The sequence below is a fragment of the Cheilinus undulatus genome, linkage group 16 (assembly GCF_018320785.1).
Source record: "Cheilinus undulatus linkage group 16, ASM1832078v1, whole genome shotgun sequence".
Taxonomy (NCBI): Eukaryota; Metazoa; Chordata; class Actinopteri; order Labriformes; family Labridae; genus Cheilinus; species Cheilinus undulatus.
This window is the reverse complement of record NC_054880.1, coordinates 33,970,968-33,991,443: the sequence shown is the minus strand read 5'-3', so window position 1 is coordinate 33,991,443 and position 20,476 is coordinate 33,970,968. Positions and strand designations below refer to the sequence as shown.

General features: G+C 39.0%; 1 protein-coding gene across 2 annotated transcripts; it reads right to left on the bottom strand.

The window, feature by feature from the left end:
* Positions 1-64: 64 nt before the first annotated feature.
* Positions 65-20,345, bottom strand: fam83hb (family with sequence similarity 83 member Hb). 2 transcript variants are annotated; one of them, XM_041809294.1, is made up of 8 exons: positions 20,085-20,345; positions 10,813-11,006; positions 10,033-10,365; positions 7,932-8,096; positions 7,659-7,783; positions 7,000-7,557; positions 4,557-6,891; positions 65-1,552 (listed from the first exon to the last, which is right to left on the bottom strand). In XM_041809294.1, the coding sequence occupies exons 2-8, from the start codon at positions 10,933-10,935 to the stop codon at positions 1,532-1,534; spliced, it is 3,660 nt and encodes a 1,219-aa protein (XP_041665228.1). In that variant the 5' UTR covers positions 10,936-11,006; positions 20,085-20,345; the 3' UTR covers positions 65-1,531. The 2 variants fall into 2 exon arrangements, with proteins under 2 accessions (XP_041665228.1, XP_041665227.1); XM_041809293.1 differs by lacking the exon at positions 65-1,552 and having other exon boundaries at positions 4,503-6,891.
* Between the last annotated feature and the right edge of the window lie 131 nt (positions 20,346-20,476).

Below are 20,476 nucleotides of genomic sequence, written 5' to 3'. Positions count from 1 at the left end.
ACACAACAGTGTACTTAGTGTTAATATTTACACACAAACATTCAAGTTTCAAAGACGTTTAATAAATGGCTTGAAAATTTCCAAACAAGGTAATACTATCTCAGGTTCTGAAAACCACACACTTCCCCTAATCAATGCCAATTGGTTTATACAGCCAGGACCACATATTTACAAATTATTTAAAAATAAACACATCAAAAGTAAGGTGATGGTGACCATAATCCTATCTGTTAGGAGTAGCACTTTTTACAGAACTATTTACATTATCCCATGAGAGAACTGCAACCCTGATGTGTCTGCATAGCAAAAGACCACCCAATCTTGATGATTTAGTAAAACAACACATGAAATTATTTTGCGCTCAGCTGAGCTGTCAAGCAGCCTGAGAACTGTACAATATAACTAAACCTTTGGTTTAGCGGTGTTTAGACCAAACAAAGGAGTTTGAAGTCCTGTGCAGGGCGTAGCTCAAAGAGTTAGATGACTTGTGTAAGCAGGCAGTACCTCGCTAAGTGTGTCAGTTCTTTTCCTTTTCTTTTACAGGTGACGACTAGCTAAATAGCCATAAGGGAACATTTTAAAATGGCTTATTTTTTTCAAAGTAATGTCATGTCGGCTGTGTACAGTTTAACTCAAACTATTTTGCTTGCACATCAAAGTCCTCTCCTCTAACCATGAACACTGGCAGGCGTCTCTCTCTAACTGGTTATTTCACCTCCTTAACCCTGTTTAGTAGGACCACACCTAAATGGAAAGGTACATATCGCTTACCTTAGGGGGCAAAGTTCACTAAAGGCTCTTTGATTGAATCCTTACTTATCCTACTTCAGCTTTAGTAAGCACACTATGCATTATTTATTTTTGCTCACTTACTTTTTCCAATATGTCACATACTTGTCCTTAAATTTTCAACCTTCACTTCTTTAAAGTCTGCTCCTCTTTATATCAACATATTTTCCCTTTCCTGTTTGCTAGTGGTCCTTCTTACACTGGCGAAGACTTTTCCAATCATCAGCACATGTAGAATCCACTGGGACAGTCTCCATTCAGTATTAAACAAATTCTACCTGACGCTTTCAAAGTCTTACAACAGTGGCAGTACACATGTGCATTCATATTCCCTCAGGACCAATATGTACTTTCTTCCTCTTATTCTCTTCAGCTCCTACAGTCATGTTCATACAAGACGAGTGATTGGTAATCTGCCCTACCTCTCTGTTTGGTGAAACACTAGCCCATGCAGCCAGTGTGCAAGTAGAGTCAATCTTCTTTCTCTCAGTCACCATAAAAGGTAAAAGTAGTGCCAATGCTTGGCAAAAGGGCACATTCCAAACTCAATGGCCTGAGTTTGTTTTCAGTGTTTTTATATATTCTTTTCAAGTTTTATTGCTTTGTACAAAAGTCCAGGAGAGGCTGAGGTGTTGAGCCACAGAGGTACTTCGATAGTATTGTTGGCACATTTGGGCAAGTGGTCTCTTTGATCATCTTTTATAAATAGTTTCCGTATAAAAGGTTGCTCCTCCATCTCTCGTTATCCAAGGTTATTCCCCATCTGTTAACAGAACAGAAGGGATAATGAATGCAACATGAACTCATCCTTATCTTTACAGTCAATAATCCAAAGCTTCAGGGGACAGTCTTCTCTACAGCTCTACTTACAAAAACAGAGGTAGACCCAAATGCAGAGGGTCTTTTATGCAAATAGAAGATTCACAAAAATGATATATAACACGGATGGAATCTTAATTAGCACCATACTAAGAACATGAACAGGGTTTTCCACATGTCCTGGAAAACCTGGAAACTAGTTGACCTATCAGGAAATACTTAATGGTTTTCAAAGACAGAACAGGATTTTCCAGGACATTAAAACATTCTACTTTCATTTCACGGTTCCCCAAAACAGATGACGGTCTTCTTAAAGGGCTAAATTATGTTTAGAATAGCTTCAAATATTTATGATAGTTTAGGCCAGTTTAGCTCAGTTGGTAGTGCAGGTGCTCGTATACTGAGGCTAAAGTCCTCAATGAAATGGTCACAAGATCAATTCCTAGTCCCTGTACATGTCTACTCCTATTCTTTCTCGCCATGTTTCCTGTCTCTCTTTGGCTGTCCTATCAAATCAAGGCAAAAGCCCCAAAAATAATCTTGAATAAACATTGATGGTAGTTTATGAGCAGTAGTTTTAAGACAGGGCTACATGCTGTACAGTCCAAAGTCACATTATAAAGTAGCACCTACAGGCTGGATGACATTAAGATAATACTACAACTGTAGTGGAAAAACTTAAAATTCTGCAGCGTTTCAAATGTAAAAATATGATTTACAATTAACTGAATTTTTCATTTTTATTAGATGTATAGATGTTTCTTGTTTTACACAGTTGGATGTTAAATTTGTTAAGTTTGGTTGCTGAAATTGACATGCTAGCTGGCTTTTGCATGTAAATATGAAAGATTTGTGATTCGATCAGATTGCTGATCTTCAGAGGTAGATAAGTACCAGACTATTGTACTCAAGTAAAAACAAAGTTACTCTGAAAACTTAAATAAAGTTTAAGTACTGCTCTATAAATCTACTCAAGTAAAACTAAGTATTTAATTTTACTATTTCTGAGAAACAACTAAGGCTGGATGATTTGGGAAAACAATCTAATTGCATTTGCAATCTGACATGCAATTATTTTTTAAGTTCCACATCTTGTGTATTTTCCATCAAACACAAGCAATACATTTTGCTACATTATAGCCAATACAATATCATACAATGTTAGCCAGATTAAACATAAACTGTTCTTTCCTGTAGGCTGAGCCTTTATGCTATTTAAAAAAATATCCAGCTCTTATTATTTGGCCTCATATTGCTGATGCAATGTGAATTATTGTACAGAAGAAATGATCATTTTTGTCATTGTCATTTTTAAATAAAATAAGAAAAGAATTATTTTAAAAAAAAAACTATTTTAGAAAAAAATGATGCTTCAGTGTTTGCATGACATGTAGAGCATAATCACTGCCTTTGCAACAAAAAAAATTCTTTGATATTTCAGGTCAAAGAAATTTGCAATCTGATAATTGCAGTTGGACACGTCAGGGTTTAATCTAAATTTCAATTAATTGCCTAGTATTACTAGCTTCTGAGGAATTATACAGTTCCTTTTTGGTAATAACAACATGAGAATATGAATCTCCAATCAGGTTGTAAAGGTAAAGTCACACCTTTATAATGAAGTAAAATCCAACAGCTGTTTTGGGATATCATGAGGAATCATTCTGTTTTTGTGCTACTGTGTAATCAAAAGAGGTGGAAAAAGTACAAGAGTACTGTACTCAAGTAAAAGTACTGTTACTCTGGTTAGACCTTACTGACATAAAAGTATTGACCTCGAAATGTACTCAGAAAAGTACAAGTACATGGAAAAAAACTCAATTATAGTAATTTGAGTAAATTACTTTCCACCTCTGCTGGTCTCAAATGTGTGTTGGCCATCTTAAGTAGAATTTAATCATGATGGGACGTACCGTTTGAAAGTTTCTGAGTGAGTCAGACACCAGTTTAACGCTGACAAACAGCAAGCCTTATCTGCTCAAATGCAGTGCTGCACTTTGATGGTAAAATTGATCATCGTATGACAGGAAAGTAAAGTTAAAGTATGCTCTGGTAAACTGGCAAGTTTCTGTCGCCTATACTCCCAGAATACTTGATTCTAACTTGAGGATCTACCTTTTTAGCCATCATACTGTGACATTCAGTTTTACTGCTGTTGTTATTTTAATAATGTAGTTTAACTGTCAAATTAGAGTTGCAGTAAAAAGATGAGAAAGATGTTCACTATTTCACTCTGAAGCTCAAGACTGTGGCAATATAAAAATATTTATTGGTTCTCTGAACTTTTTGTTAATATTTTCTATTTTATAGACAGAAGTATTTTTCGTTTGATTCATTGCTGGAACATTCTGTAAAACTCAACTACAATAATTGAAAGCTGCATCCCTAATAAAGATTGACCTTGTCTCTACATCTATGATCGACTCTCTACATCCATGGTTATTAGTTTTCATGCTATCTAGTAATTAATGTCCATGCAGTAATGGATATCAGAGAGGAAAGGGTTTGTGGTAATAAATAACAGTACTTGCAGTAATCAAATTAAGTGCCATACATCTGCTAGGGATATGTAAATTATTCTTTGAGTCCTCTTAATTTAAAAGCATTTAAATGTTCATGGATATGGCCACTTTTGAATCAGACTTCCGAAGAAAGGGACATATTAGTGTATGGGCACGATGCGCTCTTGTCATACCAGCTACATTGTCATTGAAAATGTTCTGGAAAGTCCTGGAAAAAGTGGGGATTCTTAGGAATATTTCTAGGTCTGTTTAGACCACCTATAGAAAATGATTATGCACAGTAAATAACTGTCACATCCATTGTAAAGACATGTCCATATTTAAACTGACTTCATAAATTTGTACCAAATAAATCAGTATTTCTGCATTTGGTCATATATCTCTACCATCTACGCTGCAGGCATCATCCTTGCAGTGATAGACTACCTCAAAGCGGCTGTAGACCTTCTTCTCCTTCCTCAGACTCTCTATCCTCTTCAGTAATCCTTCCCGCTCCGAGACGTTGCCTGGCGGTCGCAGAAACCGATTCCTTTTCAAGGAGTTTTGCCTCTCAAGCCCCTTATCCCCACTGTCACTTTCTTTTTCCCCCCCTGTTTCTTCCCGCTTCTTCTGGCTGTTGGCGGAAATCTGCTCAAGAATGACTTTGGTGTCATCTCTTAGGTTGCTACTAAAAATCACAGAGCTGCCCTGGGCCTGGTATCTGGTTGGGCCTGTTGTGGTTGTAGTTGTTGTCTTATGATTGGAGGAAGTTTGATCAGTATTTGTAGGCACTGTACTTTTTCCTGATGAGCTTGGCTTTTTACTTGAATCATCAGTGATCTCTTTGACTGGGTTCATGCCCTTATCATCTCCTGTAGATTTCTTGTCTTTGTCCTTTGGCCCCAGGAATCCTTTTAGCCTCTGCGTCTGCTTCTTTAAGAAGTCAAGTGTCTTGCCCTCACCTTTCACCTCCCCAAGTGTATTGATGGATGTATTTGATCCCATAACTTTATGCAATGACTCGTCACGTGGCAGAGTGGATGAACTTTGAGAGCGGCTCTTTTTTAGTTCACTCTTCTCTGCATCGGTAGCATCTGTTGTCAGTATCTCTTCACCACAAGAGATTCGACGAGGATTCAGTGCCTTGAGCTTCAGTGGGTCCCTCTTAAAGATCTTTGGTGAAGGAAGGGGCTTTAGGGACTTAAATATATCCTTCTTTTGACCCTCTGATGCAGTCTCCTCTTTTTGAGTTTGGCTTGTCTCTGAAGTTTTCTGGGGGCTCACATAAGGCTTGGCAGTGATTATTGGTGGTTTTCCAGAACTAATCGAAGGTTTGCGAGTGAGCTCGGCCAGTTTTGCTGAGATGTCTGGCCTTTTTGGTTCAGATTCTGCTGCAGTAACAGAGACCGTTGGGATTGTTAGAGGTGTTTCTGTAATCATGGGAGGTTTGTCAGAAAGGTCTGGCTTTTTCTCGGCAGGTTCTGTAACTTTAAGTGATGACTCCGTCCCCATTTTTGAGGCTTTTCTCTTAGCAGCAAGGTCTTGGAAATACTGCAGTCGACTAGCTGGGTCATTCATGTTCAAAGTTGTTGTTGTTACTTCAGATTTCTCGACAGCTGGAGCTGGCTTCACCTCTTCCTTAAGTTTTTGAGGTTCTGGTTTTGCTTGAATTTCATCTTTAAGTCTGGTATCCTTTTCCACTGGCAGTGGTTTTTTATCCTCTTGTTCTTTCTCTTTCTCCATCTCCTTTTGCTTTTCCTTTTCCTTATCTTTTTCCTCGATCTTCTTTCTCCATTCAAAAGGCTCACGGGACAACGATCTTCTCTTCTCTAGGATCTGGGCCACAATGGAAGAGGTGCGCAATGTGTCTAACTCCTCCTCTGTCTCTGTTGCTGGTTTTAAGCCCAGGCTGCCACTGTGCATTTCTGCCTTGGACGATGAGAATATGAGTGAAGAACGCAGACGAGAACTACGTTGGAGGAGTGGGTTAATTCGTGTGCGAAATGATTCGTGTTTGGACAAGAGGAGCTCTGGACCCTCTTTCATCTCAACATCAACACCAACTTCCCTTGTTGCACCCCTATCTGCCTCCCTCTCTCTGTCTTTTGCAGCCTCCCTTTCCTTTTTCTCCAGTGTAAAAGGTTTAGAGTCACCGATTGATGTTGGTGCAGAGTCTTTGCTCTCAGGTAGCATGGGCTTTCCAAAGCGTGGTCTTTGGATTTCTGGTCTGGGTTTGGAGGTAACATTCAGTTGCTCCTTTGTTCCAAAGCGAGTTGAACTTTCTGTGTCAGTTGGCTGCTGAGATAGTTGAGGATCTTCAAATGCATCAGGCCCAAGAGGCTGAGGTAGACCCTCTTCTCCACCATCCTCATAAGAGCTTAGGTAGGAATGGATTCTCCAGTTCCTCAAGCCATGCCGAGCTTCTGCATCTTGTTCATGCTCTTGATCAGACTGTTTGGGAAAATGTCTTTTCTCTGGTGGATGAGGCTGTGTGGGGGAGCTCTGACAGGCATATGCCTGACCTATTGTTGGCCTCTTATGACCGGACTCTCCTCCATACCTCCCAGCTAATGGAGGTGCATGATGCCCCTCAGGTCCTCTCAAATCCTCAGATGAAAAATATTCTCTGCCTGGTGGAGGCTCCTGATCAGAGCGAAAACTTGATTCTGAATATTGATCGATAGAGAGATGTGGAGGGCGACCTCGAAGTCTGTCGTAGTGTCCTTGGCCTGAACCCGGCCCAGGCCCCTCGCTGTAGAAATGGCTGCTTTTGACCTGCTCCCTGAAACAAGATAAAAAGTTCTTATTTTCTTATCAACTTAAAAAAAAAAACAACACATAAAGATGTACTGTGAAACATGTTTAGAATATAAATTTAAGGTTTAACTACCTGTGGAAGTCCGTCTCATCCAGGTTATTCATGACTCTGTGCTTCATGTACTGCCTTGAAGAAATATAATTCTCCTGTGTTCCCTCGGCATAGCTGTGCCTCTTAAAGGCACTGGTATTCAGCTCCATCTGCCTGGACACGATTGACCTTCCCTGCTCCAGATACGACTGCTGCAGACGAAACTGTTGCTGTGAATACTTCCCGATTGTAATTCCAGCCCCAGGTTCCACAGTGTGACGAAATGGGTCGTTCCTCCGAAAAGTAAGTGCAAGGTTACGATCTGAGTCTCCAAAGGGGAAGCCGGAGGTAATCTCAGGCTGCCTGCGGTAACTAATGGGGTTAAGCAAAGACTGGGTCCTCTTCAAACCATACTGGGCGCCAAAGTAACTATTGGTGCTGCTAGTGTCGGAGAGTGCAAGAGCTCCATCAGACGGGTCAATGACTAGAGGCTCTGACTGAGCAAAGAGAATACGAAACTCTTCATCAAAAGTGGCAACCAGCTCCCCAAGGAAGAGGTGGGCAATACAACGGTGGATCTTCTCATAAGACCACATGAAACTATAAAAAACAGAATAACGAAAGCATTGAGAATACTTTAATTTTAATAGTGGATATAAGGATGTTTCATTACTATGGATAAACCAATTTAAATGATTTACCTGTAGTTACCACTGAGTACAGCTCTGCAGTCAGCCAGCAGGAAGCGATCTTTCACCTGGCCTTTAAATGATTTCCCAGTCCGGGAATGGTAGGTTATTCCTGCCACTGTCCTTACACGCATCATCTGTAAAACCATGAAAATATTTTGTCTTGGCACATATGGGTAATAGGAAATGTGAATGAAAAACTATTATAACACAGTAACGTGCCATAGGATGGCCATTTGTCAACCTTGTCTTTTGAGGAAATGTATAAAACAAAGTGAAACTCACAGGATTTAGTTCCAAGTTGACTTTGCAGTTGATGACCATGGAGACAAAGTGATGGGCTTCATGCTCATCCAGCAGAATATAAACAGGAACATGTCTTGCTGTCGCATCCAAAAGGTCAGCAAAAATGTCAACGTCTGTGAATCTGTCCATCACCACTGCGATGACCTGAAATAGAAGAGTAAACACAGGGAACCTAGTTAATACAGTGTGTTCTTTGTTAGCCTAACCTAGTAACTACTGCCAGTCTTCTTTAAATTCACTGAAAAAGGGATTGAGAATATATAATGATTTCTAGGAACATTAGTGGTGTCTCTGCTCAACTGTTAAAAGCATTAAAAGGTTTTGCATTGAAAATAATGCAAAAAAGAACTGAACACAATATTTACACATTAATTTGCTGATGTGCTTTTGAAAGGATTATGTGAGTTTCTCATAACTATGAACAGAGCTACGAGTTATCTATTTAAACTAAAAGAATAAGTATTGTTTGTTAGGTTGCAAAAATGCACCATATAATGAAGTTCACTGTAGGACCGACCAGTTGAAGGTTGTTAAAAAATTGAGATGTGTTAACTTAAAAATCCTAAATACCTATTTCAACTCTATTTTTCTGAGTTGATGGAACTTATTTTTAGTTTTAAGTAAACAGTACTCAATCATTCGAATTGCTTTTTTGTCAATGTGCTCAAATTATTCTACAGTCATCCCTTAATCTGCACAGATTTCCCAGAATGCCTTTGGGCATGAGACACTTTCGCACCATGAGTGAAGTTGCTGACTTAATTAGAGAAGTCCCTTCTGTGGGCAGTATCTCTCTGAAGCAACAGTGATGTAAAATAAGTCCTTAATGTCTCAATTTACTTTAAAAACTCACTGATTAGTGGACAATTAAAAGGCATCTGAATCTTGTATGATCAAATATTTACCTTTTTACTGCCTCCTTATATCCTTTAAAATCCATGACAAAATCCTTTTCTGTGGTGAAGGTTGTATTATAATTTTCAATCTACCAATGACAGCAGGTTTGTATTCAAACAGGAAATCAATTAGTTTTAGACCTCCACCATTAGCCCTATCTCCCAATAGTAAAGAATCCTTTAAAAAAATCCTGGATCCAGATGGTGATCCGGATCACTCCCAAAATCTAATCAGTTCTTCCTTATGTCATTTCTGACATTTCCTGAAAATTTCATCAAAATCCGTCCATAGCTACTTGAGTTATGTTGCTAACAATCAAACTAACTAACAAACTAGCAAACCCTGCCTATCACATAACCTCCTTGGCGGAGGTTATAAAAACAACCCCTGACAGCATGCCTCCTTGGATAATGGGTACATCTGGAGAGATTTTTGGACAAATTAAAAGGTTTCTTAGTTCTTATGATGTTTTTAAGGAAACCATCAATGAATACAATCTATTTTCAACTTCAAACCATGAAAGGTTTTCATGCATTTTACTGACATTTGATCTCAACCCACATGACAGACTGCAGCCTTGTGATGGAGTTTTTTACTGTTACTCTAGGAAATGGATTTAATACATGTAACATTACACCTTAAAGCCAAATAACTGAGACAAAACAGTGTTAAACTACTCTACAGCACAAAGATTGGAAAGACAAACACACATGAGATAAGACCTAAGAGGTCACGATCTAATAGGTCATGAGGAGACAAACCTAAGAGGTTTGTCTCCTCATGACTTTTTGCATGCATATTTTGTGGTAAGTATATTTTCATTTGGCCACAGGCCAGCGAGTAAGATATTCATCTGAGAGGGAGTGGTTGCAAAGTTGGCGGTGGCTTACAGACTGCAAGATTAAACTGACTCAGAGCCCCTTATCTACCCCTCCAAATTTAGAGATGTTTACTCAGTGGTCAGAAATAGCATGATAATTTACTTCTCATCCTCTTCTGGATCAACAACTAAAAGTAAAAGCATGGATAGAAAGAAATGGCGTATTTGTAGCTGCACAAAAGGAATAATTTTACTAATGTAAGATTTGTTATGGGCTGTTTATGTCTTTGTTATATCTCATGAAGGTGAACCAGACCTGCCAGTTGAACTCATCTTTCCATTCACTCTCTCTTTGTTACTTACCTGACATGCACTTTTGATGAGCCTTCTGGCCTGCTCCTTAATACTTGGCATGTCTGGGTCAGAGGGGTTGACCAGAGTGGTGACCTCTGTGGGCCCCCTGAAGCTGTGCTGTGGCAGTGGCCAGCCAAGGTCCAGCCCCGGGGCGGCCAGGTCAGACTGCATTGGCCAATAGGTATCAGAGGAGCCATCCATCTCGTGTGCTCCGTCAGTGTATGTCAGCTCTGGCATGCTAGCTGACAGGTTGGGCGTCTGGATTGTGGATTTGATAAAGTCGATTTCTGGCTGTGCCAAGAAACCCACCACATCTGCGGTCTGAAGGAACTCATAGTAGCCCTGATGGGACACAGAAGTGTATTTATTATATCATGATACAAGTATTGTCAATAATAAGAAGAAATAATCCATACTTTATTAATCCTAGAGGGGAAATTCAAGTATTACACTTGTTCTTTGTTTTGTTTTTTTTAAACATGCTGTAGGCACACCAGGATGACAGACATGCACAAACATGATCCTCTGAACATTCACTAATGGAGAGATGCCAGAGCAGCTGCACATAATAAAGTTGGAGGTCTAGTACCTTGCTCAAGGGCTCCTCAGCAGTGCTCAGACAGTTAGCTGGCATCTCTCCAGCACCTACATTAATTTTAGACTTTAATCCACACCAGGGTTTGAACCAGAAACCCTCTAGTTCCCCACCTATTCACTACATATCAAGCTACCGCAGTCCCCAGATACATACTGTTGAAATGTAATCAAAGTAGAAAGCTTAATCATTACCTTTACATCATTTTCAATCAGAGCATCGATGGCCAGGCGGTACTCCTCACGGTAATGGGGGGGCAGGTAGTTTGGGTCTAGGGGGTTATCCCCAATCGATGAACTCTGAGATCGGTTTGGCATCTTTGGAATAGGAGTTGGGACAGAAAGTCCCGGCTCAGGATTGAGTAGATGTAAACGAGTACAGTTTCACCCTGTGGGAAAAAAGAAACAATATCAGTGCATAGGAAAATAATTTAGGGACACAAAAACATGATGCATCATTTTATATGTTACAGGGTTTTTTGAGTCTCTGAGATTCTAGCACTTAATGCTTAATAAAAAAGGAGTTTTCATGTGTACACGCTACATCTCCAACAAGGATTCCAGCTACGTTTTCTTGACAGAGAAGGAGCGATTTGACTCAGACTTACACAGGTGGACAGATTACCTTTAACCTCTAACACAAAGCGTCTATTGTTGTGAAGTCAAACCTGTGCAGTAAGTCAAACAAGTACGCCTTTCATTTTAACATGCCGTTACTGGAGAACAATACCACAGGCTTATACTTCAGCAGACGCTAAGAGGTGTGACAGATCGCAGAAATATTCTTCAGAAGCCATGTTTACTCCACTGCAAGATAAATGTTATATCAGATTTTTGCAGATATACCAATATTTACCAGTTCATTTGAGCCTGTATCGATAAAGCTGTATAAATGTAGATCAGACCAAAAACTTGAGTCTTTAAAACATGTTCTTAAATTTAAAGAATGACAATGAATAAAGGAAAGACTTCGGCTGATGTAGGTCTGTTTGTAAAGCCTAAAACTCCACAAACTTTCAGGGTTTATACAGAAAATCTGACATGGGAATTTATACTTTTTTAAGATCTTTTTGAAGACCCTCTTCATATACTTTAAGACCATGGCATCTTCAGTTTAAGGACAGCTGCATACATGTTAAGTGCTGATAGTAAGACAAGAAAAGGACAAGACAAAATTCTGCATTTAGGCTAAAATAACTCTACCTATTGTCTAGGACAAAAATTGGCCTCAGTATGCATAAAGCTGAGACTGTCCTGAAAATATTGATAGAAAACACTTGGGTACTGTGTTATCTGCATGTACTTTAAAAAGGTGAATTAAAAAATAATGTAGGAGGAAATATCCTTAGACCTCAGAGGGTTAAAACTAAAAAAATACAAGCCTACAATTAGGTATTAAGAAAAAAAAAGTCAGTGTACTTATAATCATCAACTCTTTTTAAAGCATTGATGTGTCAGTGATAACTTTGCTGTTGGAGCTGATCAGCCATAGCTTAAAATTATTGAATAGTATTCATTTCAGGTATTTATCTCTGTAAGTCTTGGAAGAATTCAGATGAGATCTGGCAGGGTTTCAAAGAATCTTGTGATTAAATCTAAATATGAAAAAAAACAAGAGCAGGAAAAACTAGCCTACAGCCTCTTTAGATAAATGGACTATGAAAATCAAACAAAACTAATAAATTTAAGACCTTGAAGTTTTGCATTTAAAACATTTTAATACATTTTTAAAAACTTTAAATTTGTATTTTTTTTAATTTGGAAGTATCTCAAAAAATTTTCATTAAGTTTAATTTTTAAGGAATTGTTCACCTTCAGAGAGTCCAATTTTTAAAACTCTGTTCAAGGGGATGTTTTTATTTCTACAAAATTCTGAGGTGTTATGTTGCAGTAGATGAAAAAAACTAGACCTTGTTAGCAACAGTTGTGACTGACAGTGTGTTTGACGTACTTTTACATGTTTTTACATGTTGAAGTGAATGATGGGAGGCTGAAAATATTTTCATCTGCCAAAGGGGGGGCTGCAGAAAAAAAACATTTGGGAACCATTGTGTTATATAATACAACATGTGGGGCATCTTCTATCTGAGGTGCTTCACTTTAGACTCCCTTTTTATGGTTAGACTTTGATTTAACTTAGTTCTTACTGATGGCATCACACCCTGCATTATTGGACATTGGAGCTGCTTCTGATAGCAACAACCACCAGCTGGGAAAACTGAGCAAAAAGGCCAAACAAAGAAAGCAGCATGATTATTGATAGGCTGATTAAAACAGACAGATATAAGAAAAGAAAGGGGAAAGTCACAAAGGGCTGAATCATTAGGTTGTCATTACTTTAATTTTTTTCATACTGATGTGTCACGCTGTAAGTAATCACTCCAACCACATCCTGAAAAATCTGTCATGAGGCGCGTTGATTTTACAGAGCGCCATGACTAAGCTTCTGGGCTTGAAGAGAGTCAGTCATAATTAATGGCAAAGTGACAGGAAACCTGTTATATCATATTTAGTGAACGTGCGATTGTTCAGAAAGAAAAGGAAAAGAAAAAGAAGGTGAAGAAGTTCAGGATTCTCTTAAGAAAGTTCAACATTTGTCACTGTGGTAGATCCGTAACTAATTCTCAGTTCAATAAACCACCAACTGAGAGGACATGGAGGGAGACGCTGTGTAATTAAAACCCGATCAAACAGAGAATAAATTACATTAAAGCATAAAACCATGATCAGCAGACCCCACCAATCAGAGATGTCACTGTGACACTCTAGGATTGTGGGTACTGTAGTATTTTTTGGCTGAGATTGCAGATAAAACACGTTTTTCTTAATTAGAGGTTTATAATTTATGGAATTGTCTTCTTAAGGAGCACATACCACAGTAGCACTCAGTTGGGTGGTTTAATTTGAGACGTGTGGGGGTGGGGATGAAATTTAAAATCTAATCTTTTCCTCATGTGAGTGCGAAAACAAGATGATCTCCGACCAGGCTGTTTAGTTAGATACATCTTTATGATAAAGTGAACCACAATGACCAATTATGTTTGCAATGTGGAATTGTCTCTTTAACCCTACAGGATCAATTTATACATGACCCTGATATGACATTTGTGGACAAAAAGAGCCACTTTTAAAACCTGAATTGAAAATTAAATAAAAATATTTCCCCAATTTTTCATTTTTTTTTTCATCAACTTCAGTCCTGGCAGTGAAAGTATTTTTTAAGGTTATAAAATATACAACAAATTGTTTTTGTTCCTTTGATATAGGTGGATTTTTTTTACAGCACACTCCTGCCAGATTTAAAACTTTAATCCCTAATGAGCCATTCGTGGACAAAAAGGTCCTCTATGGAAAACCGCTATAAAAATACTACAGGTTAATATTTTCCGATTTTTCTGACTTAAATCTTTCAATCAACTTCAGTCCTGATTAAAACTACCAAATATTAAATAATTTTTAGCATTTTAATCCTTTAAATGACAGTGTGAATACATGGTGTCACTGTTTTATATGAAAATCAGAAAAATGAGTTATTTTCTATATTATACATGATGGGGGACTGAGGTGTTTGTTAAATTATAGACCTGGACGTGTCAAAGATTAGTGAAAAATTTGATTTTGATACATTATTTGTTTTTTTGTAGTTTCCAATTTAAAACTTTACTCCCTAATATGCCACTCAAGGACAAAAAATGTCCTTTTTACTCCTATTATAAATGTGTTTTTTAATATCTCTGCCAGCGATGTATTTTGATGAAAAAGAGTCAAACGTACCATTTTTTGTGTATACACCTAGATGGTGCTATTTTTCTATTATAAGCCAAAGTATGAAATGCCTGTCATTTTTTTTGTGGTGAAACAGCTATAAAATATACTAAAATAACACTATTTTTCAATTTCACTGGACAAGAGAAAATTGACTTAGCATGAGATTTATGCAATGATAATCATTATTTTGCAATTTTTTTGTGAATTACAGTGAAAAACATCCATCTGCTTAGTGGTTTATAATAAGTCTTTGTAGTAGCAGGAAACTGACTGGAAATGTTCTCTGAAACTGAACAAATGTTAAAGTTTCATAATCACAAAGCTTTAGATCAGCTGTTTCTCTGTATTGCAGTGATTTGTTTATTTATTTTTACTTTGCTGGACCATCCAGTGAAAAAGCAGCTGTATTACCGCAAACTTAATTCAAGTTAAATAAAATTAGTGATATTCAAAACTTATTAAAATGTACAAGTATCAAGTTTGATGATTGGAGAGTGTTTTTTTGCTGAACCAACACAAAAATCCTTCTGCCACATAATAAAGAAAAGGCAGAATCTAGTTTTTCCTCCTTAAATTAGTTGATAATCAAAATATTTCTTCCATCTATAAAAAGTTATTATGTATCATTATGATAAAAAAAAAACAACCTAGACATGTTTCATCTGATTTTTCCATATGCATTTTAATTTTGTGTAAAGTTATTCTCTTCTTGAAGATAAATTACATAATCGTTGCCTCTTGGGAGGATTCTTTGGCATTAGATGAAGGAGAAATGAAAGAGGAAGCATGACTGTAGGAGTCTCAGTACCAACCCATAAACATGGTAATGTGTGCTGCATGGACAACTGAGCCATCTAGGACGACCCCTCATCGATATTTCATGTGGTTGTAACAGGTGGAAACAGAACGGTCATCTGATGATAACTGTTTGAATACTTGGAGTAGCTGCTTTAACTGCTTGGTATGTCTCTGGAAGAATACGCAGGCTAATTTAGCATATCCCAGCATGTGTTCAAAAGAGGAAGTGTACTTTTCTGTATTGGTGTATCGCCATGGAAATCTGCAGTTTCAGAGACAACAGTTGGTACATGATCAGGGTGTGTGTAGGGGTGTGTATCTGAGGTCTGAGTGGGAGGTGAGGAGGTGTTTGGCAGTAGGAGCTCTATAACAATCTGACGTGTACTCTCTAGCTTCCACACATTAACATTATTGGTGATAGTGAAGGACTCCAAGTCTTAACCCGCAATCACAGGGAGAAGTCGGTTTACTAAGAGGCCTGGTGAGTCATCGGGTAGCCAGGCCTGGCCTAGCCTGAGGATAACTTGCTGAACGTTGCTGTGTGGTGATTCATCTGCAGGCATAATGGCTGACATCCTGTTTCCATACTTCTCTCTAGCTATAGAAGTTAGGCTTCTGTGGTCTGCTGTTCCCATTTAAAGGTTCTACAGTGGGCAGGAAGGCGTGTAAGGCACACAGGCTGCTTGGAATATTTTAACTCTAGCCAAAGAATAAAACAAAAATAGAAAAATTCCAAGTACTTTGATCTTTTTGGTGCGTATTTGTTTACAGAAGCTTGGGGTCTGTTCTGGATATGACTGAAATGTGCTAAGATGGCAGTAAAATGCATAGATACATGCCTGGGGGTTTGTGATAACTCTCAGAGACAGCTTTTCATGGTGTTGAAGCCTAAGTGAGGACACCTAGCTTAACATTTCATAGTGTTGACTCTTAAGTGAAGACAACTAACATAGCCATTCATGTACAATTTACAATGTCATTTAGCAGCCGCTTTCATCCAGAGCATCTTATATCTGGGACAGGTGTTCCTGGCATTAAGGACCTTGCCCAGGGGCCCATACTGGACACTCGTGCACTGACTGGGATTTAAACCCTCAATTTCCCATACCATAGTCAGCTATGTAAACCACTGAGCTATCCAACCACTATGATGGATCATAGTGTTGATGCCTATGCAAAAACAACCAACAAAGCTATATATAGTGTTCACTTTAAGTAAGGACACCTAACATAGCTTTTTAGAGTGTTGACCTTAAGTGAAGACAACTATTTTAACACTTCATGGTGTTGAAGCCTAAGTGAATACACTTAACTAAGTTTTATACAATAGCTTTTTTATAATGGAAGACACCTGATGTAGCTTTTCACAATGCTAATTCCCAGGTATAGACACCTTACATAGCTTTCTATAGTGTTAACCCCGAGTGAGGACATCTAACATAGCTGTTCATAGTGTTAAAGCCTATGTTAATACACCTAGCACAGCTTTACATAGTGCTGACCCTAAGTAAGGACACCTAAAATAGCTTTTTATAGTGCTGACCCTATGTGAACACAACATAGCTATTCATAGTGTTGACCCTAAGTTGTGACAACACAGCACTTCATAGTGTTTAAGCCTATGTAAAGGCACCTAACATAGCTTTTCATAGTGTCGACTCTAAGGAAAGATAGTACATAACTTTTCAAAGTGTTTACCCTAAGTAAAGACACCTAACAAAGCTTTTGACAGAGTTAAATCTTAAGTAGACACTTAACATAGCATTTCTAGTGTTGAAACCTAATTGAGCACACCTAATGTAGCTTTTCACAGTGCTAAATCCCAAGTATAAACATGTAACCCACCTATTAGTTTCATAGTGTTGAAACTTAAGTAGACACCTAACATAGCTTTTAATATTAACCCAAAGTAAAGACACCTTACACAGCTTTTTATAGTGTTAACTCAAAGTGAGGACACCTAACATAGCTGTTTATAGTGTTGAAGCCTATGTTTACACCTAACACAGCTTTACATTGTGTTGACCCTAAGTAAGGAAACCTAAAACAGCTTTTTATAGTGCTGACCCTATGTGAAGACAACTATCATAACTATTCATAGTGTTGACCATAGGTGAAGATAACTAACATAGCACTTCATAGAGTTGAAGTCTATATGAAGACACCTAATATAGATTTTTAAAGTGTTAAATCTTAAGTAGACACCTAATATAGATTTTTAAAGTGTTAAATCTTAAGTAGACATCTAACATATCATTTCATAGTGTTGGCCCTAGGTAAAGACAACTAACATGGGTTTGCCACATAACACGCTAAAGAAACGCCATAAGTTAGAGTTGGATTATAAACTACTACTGTTCTCTCAGTTAGTAAAGAAATACATGAAAGATGACCATCACTCATAGCTTTCTTTAAAACTTGGGTTCCTTGTTTCATGTGCAACCAAACAGTCAAAAACCAAACCATGTTTGGATCACCATCAAACACAACAAAAAAGGCAAGTTCAGCATTTTTACCTGAGGAAAAACTCATTGGCTGTCAAAACTGTAAAGAACAAGAATGTCAAACTTAAAGGCCCAAAGGAAACCAGTACACATCGACACTGAGGTGGATATGAGCTACTCGAGTGACTCAAGAACAAAGCAGTACTAAACAAAACCCGGGGGTTTCTCATTCACCCACCTGACCTCTAGGTCACTGCAGGATGAGGCAGAAGACAGTAACCCAACGAAAGAAGCATGTCTGACTCATTCCACCTCATCTGGCTGATAGGCAGGAAGTTCAAACAAATACTGCTGCTTTGTTATTTGTTATAGCAACAGTAGTGTGCACCAAACTGTAGATGATAAGGATCTCTCTTTTTTCTGTTCCTCCCTTATTTATAATGCTTTCTGCTGCTTACACCAGGACAAGCCTGCCCTAAATATACCATTAACAAAGCCGGTTTGAAAGACTAAACCGACACAGGACAGACGAGTGGGAACCAACGGACAGGAGAACTCCAAGGCTGATCAACCCAATATTCAGATGTGCACAATGTTTGCTCACTAAGCGTGTAAATGTCCCTGTCTCACTCTCTGCATTCCTGCGTCAACCCTTTTATTGAAGGGTCGGCAAGAGAGTATGTGAAGAGTTGTCGAAGCGCGAAGTTCAATGTGTCTCGACTTGCCACAAACAGAAATAGGCCTTAGGAAACACTAACTTTCAGTCACAAACCCCCCAAAAACATTTTCATTACCTTTCTGTTCAACGTCCCACATACATGCACTGGAACACGCCTCGCTAAACAAACACCACAATTGATCTGGCATACCTCTCCTGTCGATTCACATTGTGTGATAACTTGGTGTGAATGAAGCGAGGCAACAATACCAGAAAACTGGTTTGTAGGGATGAGCCGGTAATCTCCTAGATGCTTCTGTCAGGACCTTTCAGGGCCACTTTTCATCAGATTAACAAACAGCACCTAGATAAGAGTCAACACAGCACACAGCATGTCTCTGTATAACATCACACCTCAGCTCAACTGTTGAATGCCACAAAAGAGACCGCTCAAGGTTATCAGCTGGATGTATTCGCTGCATAAGAGCACATGGCAGCACCTATACTCCCTTTTGAGTACTGTCTTGAACATGCGAGAAAAACAGGTCCTCTGAGGTTTGTGTCATCTGTTCCAACTGCCTAAATGTCTGCAGTCGTCTTGAGTGGAAAACCAAGCAATGAAACCATCAAAAATGTGTCTACTTTTCTTCCTCTCTAGTGCGGCAGCACAATATCGCTCACACATGAATTACAACACCTATGCAAGCAGACAATGACCCCCTTGTAGTATATACAAAGCAAACAAAGCAATGAATGGGATGCAGCCTGGGACATTTGGCTAGTGTGACAAGATGAAACCTATAATGAGAAGCACACAGAAAGAGAGGGAACCGCACAAAAGCTGGCACAACAAACTTTTTCCCCTAGAATTACAACCACATGTCGGAATATTCCTACCCAGTGAGTCACAGAAGGAATCGAGTTGAAGCTTGCAAAGGTGAAGTTCAAATCAATGCATTGCTTGTTTGTGTCAAAGCTTTAAATGGAAATCGATCCACGTTTCGGTGCAATAAAGATAAATTCAAAGCTGACTGGCCGAAGTCTAAAGAAAGACATGTGATTAGAAGGTGAGGATCTATAGGTTATTATCCAGCTATTTATCTTTAAATTAGAAGGCGAGGATTGGGCCTAATAACACGGCCTGGCTGCTCTGCATACATATCGTGCAACCAAGGCATCAGACATGCTTGTAAAAGTGTCTCTGCCCTTTTAGGCATTATTTATCACCCATAGTTCACTACAGTTCACTGACATTTTGTCTCCTTTCCCATGATTCCCACTGCCTTGTCAGCCTGTGTTTAAAAGTGCAATGAAAATGAAGTCATTATATTTACAGTGCAGCACAGACAACATGTTTTCGTTAGTCTTTAGTATCTTCAAAGAGCTGGAGACAAACCAGCAGCAGTTTGTCAGTGCCAGCCAACACGGAGCCCTCTGTGGGTTCAGACTATAATAACAACACTGTTGGAGTTTTGCAATGCACAGCAGCTACCTGGATGACTTAATCCTTTCTAAACTTCAGGCAGAGGGTGAGGAAAGCTACAAACGTTTCACTTTTATCCCGCCCATATTAGAGGTTTTATAACACAATAAAGGTGGAATAAGAAAGGTTTTGGAGGTATAACATAGGAAGATGGAATTCAAGTGGAGCAGAAGTGAAGAGAAAAGACAAGTAGCAGGAAGGTGGCCTTCAAAATAAAATGCAGAGTAAAATAAAAGTATAGAAATATTATAAGCCCTCAGTACAAAAAGTTCTTTTGTTCCATTTTGCAAAGTTGGTCTTAATTTCCGCTCCGTACCTCCTAACTTCTCAGAGGTCGCCTCCTCTCCTGTCTTTGTAATAGTATCTTCCCTCAGTGAAACCGCCGACGTGCGTCTCCCTCCCGTCCGTGCGTCACATTCCTCAGAGCGGGCAAGAACTCCACCCAAACCCCCGGTGTGCACCCTACTCCAGAGCCAACCGGCGCAGACAGTCGAGGCGAGGCAACGCGGACCACAGGCCCGGGCTGAGCGCGTCACTCGGCGGTGTAAGGACCTCCAGAACCGCCGCTGCTACAGAGCAGGACAGCGCCGATGAATGAGGAAGCAGCGGGGCGACTCCTGTAAGGCAGGGCTTTCCCACCGGTGAGACTCCTCCCAGAGCCACTGAGCACTGGGAGCAGCTCATCATTGAAAATCCACTCCCAGTAGC